This window comes from Rattus norvegicus, chromosome 2 (genome assembly GCF_021556685.1).
Source record: "Rattus norvegicus strain SHRSP/BbbUtx chromosome 2, alternate assembly SHRSP_T2T, whole genome shotgun sequence".
Taxonomy (NCBI): domain Eukaryota; kingdom Metazoa; phylum Chordata; class Mammalia; order Rodentia; family Muridae; genus Rattus; species Rattus norvegicus.
Genome location: NC_141535.1, coordinates 187,991,929 through 188,011,853, shown reverse-complemented (window position 1 = coordinate 188,011,853; position 19,925 = coordinate 187,991,929). Strand labels below are relative to the sequence as shown.

Sequence of the window (19,925 nt, the reverse complement as noted above, 5' to 3'; positions counted from 1 at the left end):
AACGAAGGTTAGGAGTGTGGTGGAATGCTGTCTTCCTGGATGACGCGGCCACTGCTTTCTTGAATTCTCAGCAAGTGAGTATGGGGGGGTGGGGATTCACAAGGCCCCACCCTCGCTGAGCATGTTTGGCAGTTAGTAGTGGGGGAGGGGCTCACCAGACCCCGCCCTTCACCCCTCACTGAGGAGCTACTGCTGACTAATGGCTGCTGGTGAGAGGGGAACATTTTCTTTCCCTGTGTACCTTCTGGTAAGTTGCCCATGACCCGAATCCTCATGGAAACAACCTAAATTAAACTCATCGGGCTAACACCCTGCAAGGAAAGGAGAAAGGAGACGGGGCTGGAAGAAGCAGAGAGTGGGAGAGCAGGTAGGAGAAGGTAGTGAGGATGAGAAATATCAAAGTATACATGTATGAAAATATAATGGTGAAGCCAATAATTGTGCAAAATTAATATATGGTAATTTTAAAAAACCAAGTCAAGGTCTCACGTATTTCACGTTGGCTTCAGGCTTGGAATATAGGCAAGGCTGACCTTGAACTCTTGGTCTTCCCAAGCATGAAAATTTCAGGCATGAGACATCATGCCTACCAACCTTACTTTTCTTTCTGTGTTCATCCATCATTTTCTGGTGAGGGTTGGATTTTATTTTGTTTTTCTTACAGGTAGAATCTCACATTTTGTAGCCCAGGCTGGCCTCAAGGTCATGATCCCCATGTCTGAGCCTCCTAAGTTGAGCCTCCCAAGTGCTGGTATTAACAGGGTCCTGGGCTTATGTGGGAAAGGAGATGCAGTGGGGTATAGAGATGGAAAGAAATGGAAAAAGAAAGGAGGAAAAAACCAGATTGGACCTGCAAGGGACAGCAGAGGCACACACCTCATGGCACGGGGCTTGACAGTTGAGTGAAGTTCTCATCAAGCATGCAGATCTGAATGTTCTAGATCTCACCTGCTCGCTCCCACAGGGCATCACCAATGCGGATCTTCCCGCTCTGGATCTTGCCCTACTGGCTCACACGGCTGCACAAATTGGTTTCTTCCCTGCTTCTCAGAATAAAATAACCACGCTGATGAAAAGGAATAAGAAAGTAACTAACGATGAGCTTGACATAAGTGAGCATGACCCAGGACACCTTTCTGCATTGCCCCAATGGCATCTCCATTGAGGAAGAGGCCACGAGAACATTTGGCGTCACAGACACAAGGCATCGTACCGTGTTCTTAGCTTTGGGGCTGGTAGAGACAAAGAGGTCTGTCAGGCCTAATTATAACAACCGGGAGTTTTAGCTAATGAGAAAATGCTAGCTTGGATACAGAGTTTGATCGTCAACAGCTGTTAAAGGGCTCTGAGATGGCTAAACAGCCCTTCTCTCCATAATCACAGCTGTGGTCAAGCAGCCTGCAAACTCATCCAAGAAGTGTAATCCACACCTTTTCAAGTGACTGGGGACAGCCAGCCTTTCCTTGGCCTCAACCATTCTGAATCAGTTCACCTTTCTAGGATAGAGGAGCTTGGGGAGTGAGGATGGCAGAGACAGGCGGAGCTCTCCGGGCCTCATCTGGCGATCTCACTTTAGGTTTGGGTGGCCCATGCTGGGGATACCACTGAGCTACACTCTCAGCTCTTCTGATTTCGTTTTGCAGTTGTTTTTGTTTTGTGTAGAGTTTCATTCTGTGCCTATTGAGTGTTGTGCCGGGGCGCTGGTACTCACTATGAGGCTCTGACAAGCCTCTAATAATAACCAACTTCCTGCCTCTGCTTCTGGAGTGCTAGGAGAGCCACTGAGAGCCACCGCATCCAGTTCAACCCCATCGTGTTTTTTAACGTAAATGGTTAATGTAAGCATGGTGGATGAGAAATGGCGTAGGGGTCTCGTGTTCCCTTCGCCCTGGCTGTCTTCTTAGCACGCTTTCTTTCTTAACTGCTCTCAGCTTCTGTCCCCGAAGTAAATCCTTCTCTTCATTCTTTCCCTGTTCCTGAGTTGGTAGTTTCCTCTTGCCACTGTAGCAAATTAAACCAACAAGCACATATTCACTAAGTTCTGTAGTCTAGGAATCTGAAAACAGTCTCCTTGGAGGGAAGTCAGTGTGCCATGAGAGAGGTTCCTTCTTGAGGTTAGGAGATAAGCATTTTCCTTGTCATTTCCTCATTCTAGGGGCCATGTGTGCCCTTTGGTTCCTGGGCCCCTTCCTCTAGCCTCACAGATGACCACTTCCTACCTCCGTCATCGTCATCGTCATCGTCATCGTCATCGTCATCGTCATCGAATGGCCTCCTCTGTGCCTGTTTCTGTTTCACTTTCTATTGGCAAAGCCTGGGACTTGGCACCTGCAGTGTGCTGGGCTCAGCCACCATCGGCAGCACACCAATCAGAGAGACAAGTGACAATAAAAGGGGAGGGAAGAGGAGCTCGTTAGTGTGGCCCCCACGTCCATATCTGGGATAGTGACATGATGTTTGGGTTTAAACAGAGAGCCAAAGGTATGTATGACTGAGCAGAGACGGGATAACACTGTCGCCCGTGACTGACTTTTGTCGTCGGGGCTGGAACATCCCCTGCAAGGTACTCTCCTCTGTTGCCAGAACTATGGGATGTCTCTTCCCAGGGAACCACGTTCTTCTTCTGACCAGCACTGGGCTGCTGGCAGGAGATTCCTGAGGAAAATTCCAGTTCTTTGGGGTCTATGTCTCAGTAGTGTGACAACCACAGAGGGGCACAGTAGTCTCTCTTGAGAATATCCTCCCTTCTGCCAGAGCAATTAATCACAATTCTTCCTCTGATCCCTTGCAGTTACACTGAGCCTACCCACATAATCCAGAATATTCTCCCTTTTTAAGATCCTCGGGGTAATTTTATTTGCAAACTCCCTCTGGCATTGATAAGGGAGGACCCAGGCCACTATGGATGGTGCCACCCCTGGGTACGAGGTCCTGCATGGCATAAGAACTTGTCTTAGTCTGAGTTTCTGTTGCTGCAATGGAATGCTATGACCAAGAGTAAGTTGGAGAGGAAAAGATTCATTTGGCTCACACTTCCACATTGTAGTCTATCACTGAAGGAAGCCAGGACAGGAACTCAAACAGAGCAGAACCCGGAGGCAGGAGCTGATGCAGAGACCATCGAGGGTGCTGCTTACTGGCTTGCTCCTCGTGGCTTGCAGAGCCTGCTTTCTTATAGACCCCAGGACTTTCAGTGTAGGGACGGCACCACCCACAATGGGCTGGGCCCTCCACCATTCGTTACTAATTAAGAAAATGCTCTACGGCTTGCCTACAGCCCGATCTTATGGAGGCATTTTTCTCAGCTGAGACTCCCGCCTCTCAGATGACGTTAGCTTGAGTCAAGTTGACAGAAAACTGTCCAGCACACAACTGACCCTTCTTCAACTTGACAAACACACATCACTGTTAAGCCAAAACCTTTTCCTTTTTGTTCATCCACCAAGATCACACATTAATAAAAACACTACAATATAAAACATTCTATAAACTTGACCTATGGCCTTACAGATTAAAATACTTTAAAAGTTATCTCTTTAAAAATATCTAGTCTCTTCTAAAATTCAACACCTGTAAAACTCCAAAATAACTCTCTCTCTCTCTCTCTCTCTCTCTCTCTCTCTCTCTCTCTCTCTCACACACACACACACACACACACACACACATTCACACAAAGTCTCAACTGTAGGCTCCTGTAAAATAAAAAATGAATACTTTTTTACTTCAAGAGAGAAGAACCAGGTCACCGTCACAATCTGAGCTGATGCAGAGGCCATGAAAGGATGCTGGCCTTTTCTTCATCACTTTCTCAGCCCGCTTTCTTATAGAACCCAGGACTACCAGACCAGGATGTCACCACCCACAATGGGCTGGGCCCTCCACCATCAAGCCTGATCTAATGAAGGCATTTTCTCAGTTGAGGCTCCCTCCTCTCAGATGACAATAGCTTATGTCATAAATAAAACTAGCCAGCCCAGGAGGCATTCTCATTCAGACTGCCCCCACACAGGCACACTCTTACCCCTGAGCCAACACCACAGCCCTAGGTTACCTTTCCCTAACACCTTGGGGTAAATTGCAACCCTTGAGAATATTAACTTAGAAAGGCCCCGGATTGTACATGCATGGCCATTGTAAAGACACCTAAATGCTATTGTTTGGAGAAGCTTGAAACCTCATCTCGGGTATCCACTGACATTTACTATAATGGACTATAATGCAGTCTCCCTTAATAAAACTTTGCCTCTCTTTAACACTTCCCTAAGTTCTCTTCTGCAGCACAGTCAAGGGTTAAGTTTCCTTAAGTCAGTGGTTCTTAACCTTGGGGTTGCACATCAGATATTTGCATTACAATTCACAGCAGTAGCCATAATAAAGCTAGGAAGTAGCAATGACATAATTTTATGGTTGGGGGGTCACCACAACATGAGGGACATACAGGTTGCGGCCTTAAGAAGGTGGAGAACCCCTGCCGTAAGTGGAGGTTCCTAAGTAGGAAGGAAGTGAACTCCTCAGGCTGCTGGTGACAGGGTTGGGCTTCATTTCCCCACTGCTGACACTCACTGAGCTATATCCCCACACCCCATCGTCCTTTGTATAACTAACTTCTTATCAGTTTCAGCCCAAATACCATCTTCTCAGGAAAACCTTCCCTGAACGTAAAGTCTAAAGGCGACACGCCCTCCTGTCCTTCCTACCATCTCTTGCCTTTAGAGATTCCACTATACTTATCCTCCCCACAGATTATTATTAACTAATTTTTGTTTTCACCCAGCATATAAACTTTAAGAAGCATCCTCTCCCTTGGAACTGCAAAACTTATTTAAAGGTATCTTCAGTGTAAAAGCGAAAAGAAGTCCTTGATTCCACCCAGAGCATTCATAAATATGGGCAGCATAACAAGTTCTTCCTATAAACGAATCCCACGGAAAAGGGCAAACTAAGTTGGCCCTGGACATGAGTTCCACCCCAAGTTACAGCAAAACCCCAGTGCATCGGATTGTAAGGTTACTGTACCATCCAGACTTTATAGCCTACGTCTTCCACAGAATAAGAAGTAAGACTCAGTTCAACCAGTGAAGTATCCCGGTAACACTCCTAAGGTCAGGAGACATGTATGCTCCCGTCCCACCAATTTGTTAGATTAACCCCGGTTTCCCCTTTCAACTTTTTCTCGCAAGGCCAATTGGGAAGCTTTGAATACATGTGAGGAGCTGGGTGTTGTGACTACACCTTTAATCCTACTACTAGGGAGTTCAAGGCCAGCCTGGTCTACAGAGCCAGTTCCAGTACAGTCAAAACTATGTAGAGAAACCATGTCTTTAATAAAAAAAGAAAGAAAGAAAAAAAAGAAAGAAAGAAAGGAGGGAAGGAGGGAGGGAGGGAGGGAGGGAAGGAGGGAAGGAGGGAGGGAGGGAAGGAGGGAGGGAGGGAGGGAGGCATGATACTGGAATGTGGCCACACTAGATCTTACATGATTGAGTTCTCAATGAGAATAAGTAGGGGGTATTCATGAACACTGATGCTGTAGCCAATGCACAGGAACCCAGAAAAGTCCACTCGGTGAAGGAGGGTGGGGTCACTGTAACCCTGGGCCAAGCTGGGGGATGCACTGTTGGGGGCTCCTCTCTTCGACCTGGGGCCAGGTTGTAAGGTCCTAGTCACATTAGCGAAGCCTTTCCTAACAGGCCAGAAATCTCCACCAGGGCTGCCAACCCCAGCCCAAGGGCTCACAGACAACAAGAAGTATCTCTTGTTATACTGTTTCAAGACAAGATCTCTGGTAGCCTAGGCTAGCCTGGAATCGGTTTTGATTCGGCCCTGATCTCCCTGTGTCTACGTCCCAAGTGCTGAGATCACAGACAGTTGTCGCCATGCAGGTTTGGCATGGGATTTTCCTCCATTAAAGTTTCAACTCCAGCGTTCTCCAAAGTGTCTCAGCTGACTGGCTTAGAGTGAGGGGTGCAGGGTACACTAATCCCCACGGTGTCTTATCTCATCCCCACAGCACACACTTCCATGCTGTCAGGCTCACATTGCATTGAAAAAAGCAAAAATGTGGAGAGGTAGTTTTAGAGTCGGTTTCTTTCTCGTTGGAGAAGCTGGACATCAAATGCGGCTGGACAGTTTATAATCTACCCACCAAGTCGGCGTCACTTCTCACCGTGCAGGTTTGGAGCTCACAACTGGGCTCCAAATAGAAAATTAGGTCCGCAGCTCTCTTACCTCCTCTGGTCCCCATTAATGCTGTTACTCTTATCCCCGAGAGCTATGGGCAGCCAGCTGTAGCCGCTGAAGTGTCTCTGTTCCCAAGGGCCTGGGGCCAGAGAAGGGAAAAGATTGAAGTCTAGAGGAAAGGGCAGAACCACCTCCCCAGTTCTTCCAAGAAGGCCAGGGTTCCTGCTTTGTGGATGGAGGTTATAGCACAGGCTGAGAAATTGTCAGTCCATAGTTCTTCACGACATACTTGTGTTTGCATTTGATATGAAGATTGTCAGGTACAGTAGTAAGGGAGGTTATAATATAGAATAATCAAGGCTCAACTTTCCCAACAGTTTTAATCCTTTCTTTAAAAAAATTAATCATCTAACTTCTAAAGAACAAAGCCACTACCCACCCTTGTACTTTATTTATAAACAATGAGACTTCTTCCCCTCCCTTCCCCCATTCCCAACTGGGGCTGACCTGGAACTCCTAGGTTCAAATGGTCCTCTAGCATTATCCATGGCCTCTACTGTATCTAGACTTAATCTTGAAGTCTTTCTTGGGGCAAGAAATGAGCAGCTCTTGCCTTTCTCAGCCCTGTCTCTGGTCTCCACTGGAATTGCTGGAAGGCAAGAACCAACTCTAATGTGTGTGTGTGTGTGTGTGTGTGTGTGTGTGTGTGTGTGTGTGTGTGTTGCTGGGAATCGAACCCGTGGCTTTGCCCATTCTAAATATGTTCAACTAGGAGCTATAAATACCCAGCCAATGAATGAGCCCTAAAGTGGAAAGAAGTTACTATGAGATTTAGTTCCCTCGCGGAGACAGCATATTTCTATGTTTATTTCAGATATGAATCAGCCAGTCAGCGTAAATTGTGCGTGTTAAAGCTCACCAGGTACAGGTAAGGGCTTCACTGCTGGAGAAATTCGTCTGGGTAGGATTTAGAAAAAAAAAAAAAAATGTGTGGGAGGCTCTGCCCGGGGAGGCGGAGTCAGCAGAGTTTAAGCATTTCTGACCAATCAAAAGGAGACTATTGGCGCGAGGAGGGGGAGGATAAAGGGGGAGCGGGAGATCGAGAACCCTGCCTAGTCACTGGAGCCAGCCCTGCCTTCAGTTTCCTGTACTAAGTGCTTCTGCCCACCAGAGCAACCGATTCTAAGGCCTGGCTCTAGCAATGGCCTTCGCAAATCTGCGCAAAATACTCATCAGTGATAGCCTCGACCCCTGCTGCCGGAAGATCCTGCAAGATGGAGGGCTGCAGGTGGTGGAGAAGCAGAACTTGAGCAAGGAGGAGCTGATAGCCGAACTCCAGGTGAGGCGAGCGGGACACAAGCGAAAGCACCAGTCATCTTTATGACCAAACCGGCTGACCCCAACGGTGCCAGGGCTGCCTCCCTCCCCTGTCTTATCAGTGGGTCCGGGGGCCTCCCGAGATTGGGGACCAGCAGTGGGAGGGAGGAAAGGCGGAGAGGAAGGAATGGCTTAGGGCTGCAGAATGCAAACTTTTTGTACTGTTTGCTACCGCGTGTTTCTTGCCGGCGCTGCAAAGTGCGGCTGCTCCATCTGGTACTGCGGGATGCCAGAACCTCTCCGGAATGCCAGAGCCTCTCCGGAGCTTTAGCGCCTGGCGGCCCAGGCTGCGGGCTCCCGGCTCAGGGTGCTACACGCGGAGACGAGTGCACCAGGAACTCATCCTTGCCCAGTGCAGGCTGCTGGGGTGGGGGCAGGGGGCGCTGGCTCTGCCCCTGCCCGTCCCGTGGCATTTGTGGCAGCGGACTCGCACCGCCTTTTGTCTGATGCAAGACCTAGGCGCCCTTTCTCGGGCCCTGGGCCTCCGGGGAGCGCTCGCGGGATTCGGGGCGGGCCGGGGGTGCAGCCAGAGCCCCGCGCCGCCCACGCGGCCGCCGCCTGGAGTCAGCCACCACCATTGGCTTCATCGCGGATCAGGCCCACTTCACTATATCAGAATATTGTCCCAAGCGCAATAGGGACAGGTTACTAATACCAAGTCTCCGGAGCAAACCTCTAATCGTTATAAAACTTAGAAGAAGTCTTTCACTTATTTGAAAAGATTTTGTAAATAGGATGACTTTGTTCAGATGTGAAGGGTTTCTGCTTTGGGAGCACGTCACCCCAGTCCCTGCCCTTCCTGCAGGTCTAATCCGTCCAGGTACGCTGTCTCCCAACAAGCTGTCCTGCCCCACCCCCAAAGTTCCACGTGCTCGGTTTAGGGCCTGCAGCCAAAAGGAATGTGCCTCTCCTGCTCTGGCGGAGGCCTTAAACCGCAGAGACCCAGAGGGGTTGTTCTGGCTGTTCTGGAAACTCTCTGAGCTCGCTTGTCTGTTTCTCCCAAGACCCTGCCCCGCCCCCAATCCCTTTCTTCTACGGCGCCGATGTCCACGTGCCCAGCAGTCCTATTCGCAGACTTTTTCTGGTCCTGGGTTTTTCAGAAGCTTGGAAGAGCTAAGTGGAGATGGCACACGCCTTTAATCCCAGCACTCTGGAGGTGGAGGCAGGTGAATTTCTGAGTTCTAGGACAGCCAGGGTTACACAGAGACTCTCATGTCTTGAAAAGTGAAAAAGAGCTGTCTGGCTCATGCCTAGCACCAGCGAGGCTGAGTCAGAAGCATCTCTCAGATCGAGGCCAGCCTGAGCTACAGAATGAGACCCTATCTATAAAACATGACAAGAAAAGGAAAGAAGGGGAAGGCTGTAGGTTTCTTGAGGAACAGGGCCCAAAACTGAGACAGCTAGGTGGTCGGGTGACAGTTCTGAGACAACAGTGGAGCCAGTGGTAATGGGAAGTTCTGAGAAGGAATTGTTGCCATGGTCTTTATGGGTGGGCGGCTCAGGCCATGACTCTTAGAGTGGACAGGACCCGTGAACTAATGCATTCTTCTCACATCCTGTGACGGTGACCTTGGTGCTTAAATCGAAGCCGTGGGCTGAGCAGGAAGGCTGTAGAATGGCTTTGGGGCACCAGTGGCTGCAGGCTTTGCCTCTGCTAGGGGCAGTGAGAAATGTTATATCCAATAAAGGAATAGGGGGTGTGTGGAGGAGGCCGGACCTGAAGGGTAGGGGTAGGAGTCCAGGACTAGAAATGCTGGGTGCTTTCAAGCTGTGGAGACAGTCGGCAGGAAAGAAGAGGTGGGTGCCTCTGACTTGGCTGGCTGGTGTGCCGTGGGGAGCTCTCAGTGTCAGTGTGCCTTGACAAAACACCCAGTTCAGAATGCCAATTAACTAACCTAGGATGACCCGAAGAAGGACCCACATGTCCACCCTCCCTCCTCGTTTTATCTCCTTCTGAGAGTGGTCTGGCAGAGCGTCTCCTGCCCGCCCCCGTTTTAATCTTTGCAGTAAGCAAGGAGACATTACCATTCACTCCCCTAGTGGTAGACTGCCCGTCATCAAGTGACAGCACACTGGGTTTCCTAAGTCGTGATGAGTGTTATGGAAAACAGGAGAGATGCAATCTATTGGTAGAGACTTATTTCATGTGTGGGGTTTCAGTGCCCTGTGTTGGGGCAGGCGTGTGGGCACGTGAATGTGTGAGTGTATGAGGACAAACACACAAATTAGAGGGCTTCTTTTTCTTTTATCATAGCCATTATTGGAGACAAGGACTCTGTGAGTGCATGTGTGTGTGTATGTGTGGTGTGCATGTGTATGCATGCATATGTGTGGTGTGCATGTGCATGCATGCATGTGCACTCGAGTACACAATACAGCATGCTCTGGATGTGATGAAGCATGCCCATGTAATCCTACTACTTGGGAAGCCGGAACATCAGGATTGCCACATTGCAAGACCATCTCAAAAAACTAGAGGAGGGTGGGGTTGCCTCGTGCCTTTAATCCCGGCAGCACTCAGAAGGCAGAGGCAGGTTGGCAGACCTCTATGAGTCCCAGGCCAGCCAGGCCATACCTGCATTCCCTACAACAGGGGGATCACTTGGAGAGCTTCCCTTACGTGCCCTGTGCACTAAGTGTTAGCAATAAGAGAATTACCTACAAGGCCAAGCCCATCCTCTTGGGAAGGAAGCATGTATGAACTTGAAGAACAAGAGTAGGGATAGGTTTCTACTGAGTTAGCATAGGTTTTCTGGAACAGCCATAAATTAAGCAGATCAGTGGCCTGCTGTTTCCCAGCTCTGAAGCCTGGGAGTGGGACTGGGAAAATTTGTAGGCAAATGTGGAGTGTGCGTTCCAGATGAAATGCTAGGTGCTTGTATTCCCACTTGGTGAATGCTAGAGAAGAAAGAACAGGCACTGGGGTGTGAGGGGTGGGAGTAGAGGATTCAGTTTTGAGAGCCCTGAAGGTAATCTTGCCTTTGCTCCGGTGTCGGAGCACTGGGATAGAGTCCTGGGATGACACGTATGCATCATGCATGAAAGAGAGCGCTCTAATCCCAGCACTGCACTAGGAGTTTCGTTAGGTGTGAATGTTTGTGTTGTTTGTGTAAGTAGAGCAGGGGAGGAGCACCCTGGAGGAGTCTTTGAGGGATGAGCTATGGTCCTAGAGAAGGGACCAGGAGTGCAGGGGCCTGAGGGCTCAGCACAGGGTGGGTTGGCCAGTGGCCTCAGTAAGTTTGTAGTGAACACACTGAGGAAATGGCGTGTAGTTGATGTTGTAAGAGACCTTGGAAGCTAGCAAATTCTGACCAGTGTTGGCTCTAATGTAGGTCCTGGGCCCTTAGGACCTACCAGCTTTGGAAGCATGTCTGTGTCTGTCTTACTGGAGACGCTAAAGGTTCATCAGCGTCAAAAGCGGGCTGGGGCTGGAGGGTGGAAAGTATAGTTCCAGGGTGAGGACCCCACAAAGCAGACTCGGCTGCTGGTGAGAAAAAACAGCACTGTGGCTGAGGTGTCCTTAGGGGCTGTGAGAGACGCAATTGAAGTCCCTGGTCCTCTGCAGCTGTTGTTTCCTGTGGGGATCCCCAGAGCAGTGATTGGACAAGGACCTGGGCTTGGGATCAATCAGAGAAGAGGGAAAATGGTTCCCCTCTCCCTATCTCCCTGTGTGTGAGAGATTGACGGTGCAGGGAGAGGCAGGGCATAACCTTCAGATGTCAGTTTTCCCTTCCTCTGAGGGATCCTGGGTGCAGGATCCCAGGATTCTGCAACAGGTGTTGTTGTTGTTGTTGTTGTTGTTGTTGTTGTTGTTGGTGGTGGTGGTGGTGGTGGTGGTGGTGGTGGTGGAAGAGGTGGTGGTGGTGGTGGTGGAGGTGGAGGTAGAGGTGGAGGTGGTGGTGGTGGTGGTGGTGGTGGTGGTGGTCCACCAGTCTGAGCCACCTCACCTGCTCAGATCTGTGGCAGTCCTCAGGCCCCTCCCACATTCGAGGTTTATAGCGGTGAGCCCTGTATCCAGGCGACCACACACTCTCCTCGCATTCAGGGGCAGGAGGGTCCTGGCACAGGTCTGTGCTGGCCGATGCGTTCATGCTTGCTTTACTGAGTTCTTTCTCTTTAAAAGACTTTGGAGAAAAGTGCTCAGTTTTGATGATGTGTGGGATTTTCTTCCCAGATCAAGGCCGTTTGCCTCTAATTCCTTCTATAAGACCTTTTTTTCTGTGTAGAGGTTTAAATTTAGAATGTAGCCATTTTCTTAGGGTTTCTGAAATGCGTGTGTCTGTTATAAAAGGCTTTGTCATTCTAAGATTGTAAGAAAACCCAATATACATATTTCTTCCTTGGGTGCTTTAAATTTCTTTAGTTCACCTCTTGATCCAAGCTGTTATTGGCTGTGCCTCTCAGGAAAGCAGTTGGCAGATTTTGGTATATCTGTCATTGAACTTTAAGATCTGGAAGGTTTCTTGGTCATTGTACCTACCAGTGACCTTAGCCAGAAGGAAGAAAGGAGCTGGAAGCCGGGGTGGTGAAGGTTGACTGGTTTGTAGAGGTGCAGGTGTGGTGGGGCATGTGTTTCTCATTTACAAAAAGGAGTGTGAGACACAAGTGAACACTTTTTTGGAGTCTCCTACTCTGTCCTGTCTAAACCACACAGCCACCTTCCGGTGGCTGGCCTAGAGCCCTCCAGCAGGCACAGCCCCACCCAGTCAGGATGCCTGAGGCCTAAACAGCTGCAGAGAATTGATTCTGGAGCATAAACAGCTGCAGAGAACTGATTCTAGAGCCTAAACAGCCACAGAGAACTGGTTCTAGAGCCTAAACAGCTGCAGAGAACTGATTCTAGAGCCTAAACAGCCGCAGAGAACTGGTTCTAGAGCCTAAACAGCCTCAGAGAACTGGTTCTAGAGCCTAAACAGCCTCAGAGAACTGGTTCTAGAGCCTAAACAGCCACAGAGAACTGATTCTAGAGCCATTCCCGTTGGGTTTTCTCTTTCTCCTTCTTTTTTAAAGGCAAGGTCTTTTGTGGCCTGGCCTGGCCTTGAATTCTGTCATTGCCACAGATTCTACAACTGCTCTTGAGCAAGTCAGCCCATCCCAGTGTTTAAGCCACTCCTCCCCCAAGCCTAACTACCCCCTTGAGCAGCCCAAACTTCATTCACCTCCCTTTTCTGAGCAGAGATAAAATAGTTCTGTTCCCTCAGCTTTTAACTACTCCACACTCGTTCCTCCATCCCAGGCTTGTGCACAGTAAAGGCAGCATGGGCCTCACACAGACTCTGAAGCTCACAGCTCTCCCTCCCTCCCTTCCTGTGCGTTCTCGTCTCAAGAACCATTTTCCTTTCAGCAGGTCTTGCCTTCCATTCTGCTTACTTATTCAGCCAGCCAGCATTTACAAACTGTCTTCCTTCCATGTGCCTGCCCGAGGGACTCAAGGAGTGAAACTGGGTCCTGCATCTTCACTTTAGTGTCTCAGTGTCCAGTGGAAGAAGTGATTGGAACAGGGCGGAGTGTTAGACCTGCCTATCCTGTTTCCTTCTCACATACCTGAGGCCGGAACCTACATCTCTCTCTGATAAGGGATGCAGCTTAGAGGATGCAGGCCAGACTACAGACATTGCTGGTTTTCCTTTGGAATTCACCCACGAGGCAAGGCAGCATACAGGAATGTTAGTGTGTACAGAGTTGACTAGGGCATGAGTCTGCTCACACTAAGGTACTGTCAGGATGGGCTGTCCTCTGGCTCTAGGTCCTTATCGGGACACCAGCTATAGAAAGATGGATCAGATGCCTAGAGCCAGCGAGCTCCTGCTATAGTTGGAGTGTACTGACCAGGTACTGCTCTCAAATGCTCTAGTCCACGTTACCCTACAGCGTGCAAAGAAGCCAGACCTGCCTGTGAGGGGGCATTCATGCCCACCAGGAACGCAACAGAGGCCTCAGGTACATTACATAACAACAATATGAACCCTGGTATTGTCTTCCTCTGCCCAGGACTGTGAAGGCCTTATCGTCCGGTCAGCTACTAAGGTCACTGCTGATGTCATCAATGCAGCAGAGAAGCTCCAGGTGGTGGGCAGGGCTGGTACAGGCGTGGACAATGTGGATCTGGAGGCTGCCACAAGGAAGGGCGTCCTCGTCATGAAGTAAGTTGTGGAAGCTGACGGAGGGTGTGGAGACAGATATAAAACGGGAAAGAAATGCTTAAATGAGAGCCTGGTCAAAGGCCTTTCAGAGGGCCGTCTGAGCTAGGTACGGGGTCCCCGTGGTGGTGATTGGTTCAGTGTGGTTGTGCCAAGGCTGTAAAGCTGAGGCTGTCTGTGGTCTCAGAGTGTGGCACTCGACCTCCTGTAATGCTTGCACGTCTGCAGCTTAGTGTAGGAACCAGAAGCGTGTGGGTGAGGTTCCCCTTGTTTCCTGCTCCAGCCTGGCTCTTGTGTTCTGTTAGCTCAGTGGTCTTGCACCCTGTACAGGTAGATGCACACGCTTTCCTGGTGGAGTGACCTCCCATCCTGTCTCTTCCTCCATTTCCCTAAGCCAGTCTGAAGCCAAGATCCCAGTTTCTCTCCTAGCACTCTAGGCCCCGGAAGGGAGGGGTCCCTGTCAGCACTGTGTTGACAGACAGAAGCTCAGGGGCAAAGGTCATGGTGAGCAGGCTACTGCTGCACTGCCTGTTAAGAACCTGGTGGTGTGGTCATTCCCAGTCCACTTTGCTGACTCTTGAGTCCTGGCCTGCCTCCCCTCCCCCAGGAGGGTAGGGGTTAAATGCCTGACAGAGGTCAGTACCTGATGGTGGAAATGTTAAAGGATAACCCATCCTACCTAAGCTGTGGTCCTGACACAGGGGCCACCCACCCCACTTCTGCCCACACCCTAGCTGCTCAGTGAGGGGTGAGCTGGAAGTGCTGTTGTCTTGCACAGAGACAAACTCTTAAGTCCCTTTGTTTTTCAGAGAGTCTTGTAACTCTTTGTAACCTTCATTTCTTCAGATGAGCAGAGCTTGTAGAGGAGGCAGAAGGTTTAAATACGTGTGTGCTAGGCTTTGCAGTTGTCGACATCGGTCTTCATTCCATCAGATGGGCCAGGCCACGCATCTCCTGGTTGTTTGTTTGTTTGCTTGTTTTGTTTATTGTTGTGTTTTGAGAAGTGGGCTTTTTCTCAGTTGGAAATGTGTTGAGTAAAAAGAAGAAACCAAACAGCTAGAGATAAAAGCCAGCTGATGGGACCCCGGAGGGTTCTGGCAGCAGTAGGCTGACCTGAGTGTTGTAGCCTTTGCTCAGTGGAAACTGTAGATGGATAAGCCCTGAAATGAAAGAGAACTGGGTCAAGCCACCCCTCCATCCGTCCGTCCATCAGGTACTTCCCTGCCTTGTGCCTGCCTGAGCGAGGCCCTCTGCCTTGGAATGGGAGGTCATGGTAGCCTGGTTCTTAGGACAGCGGAGCGTCAGAGAAGCCAAAATGGGAGCATGGGACTGGAAGTGTAGAGAGTACCGGGTATGCCTGGGCACACTGACATCTCTTCTTCTGCATCTTTAGCACCCCCAATGGAAATAGCCTCAGTGCTGCGGAACTCACCTGTGGGATGCTCATGTGCCTGGCCAGGTAAGTCCCTGACTTCTCAGAAGAGCCAGCCACATTCCGGTAGGTCAATGATTACCACTTGGCAAGCAAACAGACCTAGAAAAGAGGTATAGGTGCCTCTGTCTGGAGTTCTGCAGGGTGTTAAGCACACAGACACAATGTTCCTTCTCTGGTGGCTTGGAAATTTGCGTGGGAGGGTGGATGGTGTCTTAGTGTTTATTTGCATGGGAGGGTGTCTTAGTTCGGGTTTTACTGCTGTGCACAGACACCATGGCCAGGGCAAGTCTTATAAAGGACAACATTTAATTGGGGCTGGCTTACAGGTTCAGAGATTCAGTCCATTATCATCAAGGTGGGAGCGGGGCAGCATGCAGGCAGGCATGGTGCAGGAGGAGCTGAGAGTTCTACATCTTCATCTGAAGGCTGCCAGTGGAAGACTCACATCCATGTAGCTAGTTTGAGGGTCTTAAGCCCTTGCCCACAGAGATATACCTACTCCAACAAGGCCACACCTACTCCAACTAGACCACACCTACTCTAACAAGGCCACACCTACTCCAACAAGGCCACACCTCCTAATAGTGCCACTCCTTGGGCCAAGCATATACAAACCATCACAGATGGTAACAGCAAGCTCACAGAGTGTACACACCCTCTCCTACACACTACCACTCCTCACACCCACTGGGCGCTGTGCCTTTGCTGGTCCCCAAACCTCTGAGGATGCTCTCTGAACCCTAGAACCTCAAGTACCATGTATGTCCAGGTCCCTCTGCTAAATTGTTAAGCATTGAGATGTTCTGTTTTAACCCTTGATTCTGGTTGGGGCATCTGGGCCATGGTCCCCAGTGTCCACCTGACACTACCCTTCTAGGCCAGCAATTCTCAACTTGTGGGAGGCGACCCCCTTTGACACATCTCTATCTCAAAAAATATTTGCAGTCCAATTCATAACAGTAGCACAATTACAGTTATGAAGTAGCAACAAAAATTTTGTGGTTAGAGGTTCGCACAACATGAACTGAACTATGAAGGGTTGCAGCATTCAGAAGGTTGAGATCTACCCCTGGGCCTGTATTGTAATGCATGGAGTAAACTTCTCTATCATCCACATGCCTACCTGTGGATTTCTAACTATTGGGAGCTCTTCTGGCAGGGTTCTGGGATAGGTGAGTCTCCTTGGGGACAGTCTAATGACCAAGTGGATGGAGCACGTAATACATAAGATAAACGCATCTGGACAAGCCAGGCAGTTGCTTGGCAGACATGACACACTAAGTAGGCATTTTTTTTTGTATCTCTATAATACAGGCTTTCTAATAAAAGAGGAGCTGAAGCTGTTCTGAATGCTTTTCGAAGATCCAGACAGCCAGCACTCTTGCCTGGGGCCTGAAACCTGATGTGATTTAAAAGTTGTCTCTTTCCTATCTTCTCCCTTCTGCTGGAGGAGTTAACCTTTGTTCTACCTTCTCCCAAGATTCCTGCGTAGCAGTGCAGACGTTGCACTGGTCAGTGAGGGAAGGGGGGGAGGAGGGAGAGCACAGCACATGCAGCAGAGCAGCCTCAGCTAAAAGGCTCCCCGTGGTGTCCTGGGAGGACTGTACAAACCCCGTACCCTATGTAACTTGTGCTGTTGAATTCAGTGGGACATTTGCCTGTCAGAGTTAATAAAGTCTCCCTCAACACAGCTTTCTGATTCTCCCACCCCTGAGGGTGAAGAAAAGGTTTGAGAATGAGGACGTTTCCCTCCAATGCCAGGATCAAGTTATCTAAAGGAGCAAGCAGAGTGCTGTAATTTGAAGAAGATACCCCTCATCCGAGATGAGCATAGACCACTATGTGTGAACCTTATTAGGAAGGAAGTCCCTGACTCAGAACGCTAGTGGGCGCTCTGCTCCTCAGGCAGCCCTCCCCGGCCTGGGGTGAGTGGTTTAGCCTGAGTGCCTACGCATGTAAGAATGAACTCCTTCATTCAGGAGATAAGTGGTATAGACCTGAGCTCTTCTCAGAGTCCAGCATGGAGAAGGTGTGCAGCACAAACCATTCCTCAGCTCTTCAAGGTTCCCAGAGGTGGTCTTGGTGCCATGTCCTACAGTGTGTGTCTTACCTCTAGTCCTAACTTTGGCCTAACTGCCTCTCTGTTTGATCCAGAAGACAAAATTGGCAACTCAGACTTGCATAGGATAGAAAGAGACGGTCTGTGGTGTGTGGGCGAGTGTGGGCCAGAAATAGGTAGGACAGGTGGTGGACGTGTCGGAAGTATTAAGTTCATGCAGGGCTGAGTGGAAAGGTCTGGGTTGTATTGTTGTGGTACCCACCTGCCTCAGATTAGCTCTCTTGGGGGTTTAGAAGGAAGGTTAAATCAGCTGCCCTTTGATAACAAGAGAAGTCATCAAGAGGGGTCTGGAAGAGGAACCAAACAGGAGTGTAGGAAGCATCTGTCCCTGTAAGCTTTGGGAGGCTGGCAACTGTTTCTAAGAGAAAACTTGTGAACCCCACTCAGTCTCCTTGGTACCTCAGAAGTGGAGGCACATCACTAGCCTCCTGGGGCATCATCCTAGAGACAGATGTCCTGTAGTTCCCAAGTTGTGCCTTACCAATGTTCTTGCTGTCCCATGCTTACCTTGCACACGGTGGCCCTGTACCTGAGTGAGTGTGGCTCCCAGGAAAATGGCGGGGATAGATGGCGACTGTGGTGAGCTCTCTTCGTACCTTCTTCCTGGGCTGTAGGGCGACCCACTGAACCTGCCCTGTTCTTGCAGGCAGATCCCCCAGGCGACGGCTTCGATGAAAGATGGCAAATGGGACCGGAAGAAGGTGAGCTGTTCCCTTGCCTCACCCATGCGGGCTCAATGCCCAACCCCCGCTCTTGGTCCTGACTTGGTCATCTTTGCCTTTCACCTTTGCGGTTGCAGTTCATGGGGACAGAGCTGAACGGGAAGACACTGGGAATTCTTGGCCTGGGCAGAATTGGAAGAGAGGTGGCCGCCCGAATGCAGGCCTTTGGAATGAAGGTAAGAGGTTTCCGGACACTGTGGGCATGGCTCTTTCTGAAGCAGTATTGGAAGAGATGGGTAGGCATGGGAGAAGCTGAGGGCTTTGTCCTGTGTGGATCTCTAGAGCCTCTTATTAAGTAGGCAGTAAAGTCAGAGAGAAAAGGAACTTTGATCCTTTCATTAAGACATTTGAACACAAAAGCTGAGAATACTTGACGCGGGACCCTCAACTCCCAGAGTCTCATGGGGCCAGCAAATGTTCTTCTGTGACAGACCTCCATTTTTTTTTTAATAATTAAATAACTTCATTATTTTATTACTTTTTAGATATATTGATTACTTTTTTTTAAAAACTAACTTGAGTATTTCTTATTTACATTTCGAATGTTATTCCCTTTCCCGGTTTCCGGGCAAACATCCCCCTAGTCCCTCCCCCTCCCCTTCTTTATGGGTATTCCCCTCCCCATCCTTCCCCCATTGCCGCCCTCCCCCCAACAATCTAGTTCACTGGGGGTTCAGTCTTAGCAGGACCCAGGGCTTCCCCTTCCACTGGTGTTCTTACTAGGATATTCATTGCTACCTATGAGGTCAGAGTCCACGGTCAGTCCATGTATAGTCTTTAGGTAGTGGCTTAGTCCCTGGAAGCTCTAGTTGCTTGGCATTGTTGTTCATAAGGGGTCTCGAGCCCCTTCAAGCTCTTCCAGTTCTTTCTCTGATTCCTTCAACGGGGGTCCTATTCTCAGTTCAGTGGTTTGCTGCTGGCATTCGCCTCTGTATTTGCTGTATTCTGGCTGTGTCTCTCAGGAGAGATCTACATCCGGCTCCTGTCGGCCTGCACTTCTTTGCTTCATCCATCTTGTCTAATTGGGTGGCTGTATATGTATGGGCCACATGTGGGGCAGGCTCTGAATGGGTGTTCCTTCTGTCTCTGTTTTAATCTTTGCTTCTCTATTCCCTGCCAAGGGTATTCTTGTTCCCCCTTTTAAAGAAGGAGTGAAGCATTCACATTTTGATCATCCGTCTTGAGTTTCATGTGTTCTATGCATCTAGGGTAATTCAAGCATTTGGGCTAATAGCCCAATGAGTGCATACCATGTGTGTTTTTCTGTGATTGGGTTACCTCACTCAGGATGATATTTTCCAGTTCCATCCATTTGCCTACGAATTTCATAAAGTCATTGTTTTTGATAGCTGAGTAATATTCCATTGTGTAGATGCACCACATTTTCTGTATCCATTCCTCTGTCGAAGGGCATCTGGGTTCTTTCCAGCTTCTGGCTATTATAAATAAGGCTGCGATGAACATAGTGGAGCACGTGTCTTTGTTATATGTTGGGGCATCTTTTGGGTATATGCCCAAGAGAGGTATAGCTGGATCCTCAGACAGTTCAATGTCCAATTTTCTGAGGAACCTCCAGACTGATTTCCAGAATGGTTGTACCAGTCTGCAATCCCACCAACAATGGAGGAGTGTTCCTCTTTCTCCGCATCCTCGCCAGCATTTGCTGTCACCTGAGTTTTTGATCTTAGCCATTCTCACTGGTGTGAGGTGAAATCTCAGGGTTGTTTTGATTTGCATTTCCCTTATGACTAAAGATGTTGAACATTTCTTTAGGTGTTTCTCGGCCATTTGGCATTCCTCAGCTGTGAATTCTTTGTTTAGCTCTGAATCCTGTTTTTTAATAGGGTTATTTGACTCCCTGTGGTCTAACTTCTTGAGTTCTTTGTATATTTTGGATATAAGGCCTCTATCTGTTGTAGGATAGGTAAAGATCTTTTCCCAATCTGTTGGTTGCC

General features: G+C 49.3%; 1 protein-coding gene across 1 annotated transcript in view; it reads left to right on the top strand.

Annotated features, from left to right (window-relative positions):
* The first annotated feature begins 7,169 nt into the window (after positions 1-7,169).
* Phgdh (phosphoglycerate dehydrogenase) overlaps positions 7,170-19,925 on the top strand; it is a 29,090-nt gene continuing 16,334 nt past the window's right edge. The window contains exons 1-5 of the mRNA NM_031620.2: positions 7,170-7,516; positions 13,546-13,697; positions 15,088-15,153; positions 17,895-17,949; positions 18,048-18,146. Of these exons, the coding sequence (NP_113808.1) occupies positions 7,379-7,516; positions 13,546-13,697; positions 15,088-15,153; positions 17,895-17,949; positions 18,048-18,146 (510 nt within the window). The 5' untranslated portion in view covers positions 7,170-7,378. The remainder of the gene's footprint in view (positions 7,517-13,545; positions 13,698-15,087; positions 15,154-17,894; positions 17,950-18,047; positions 18,147-19,925) is intronic.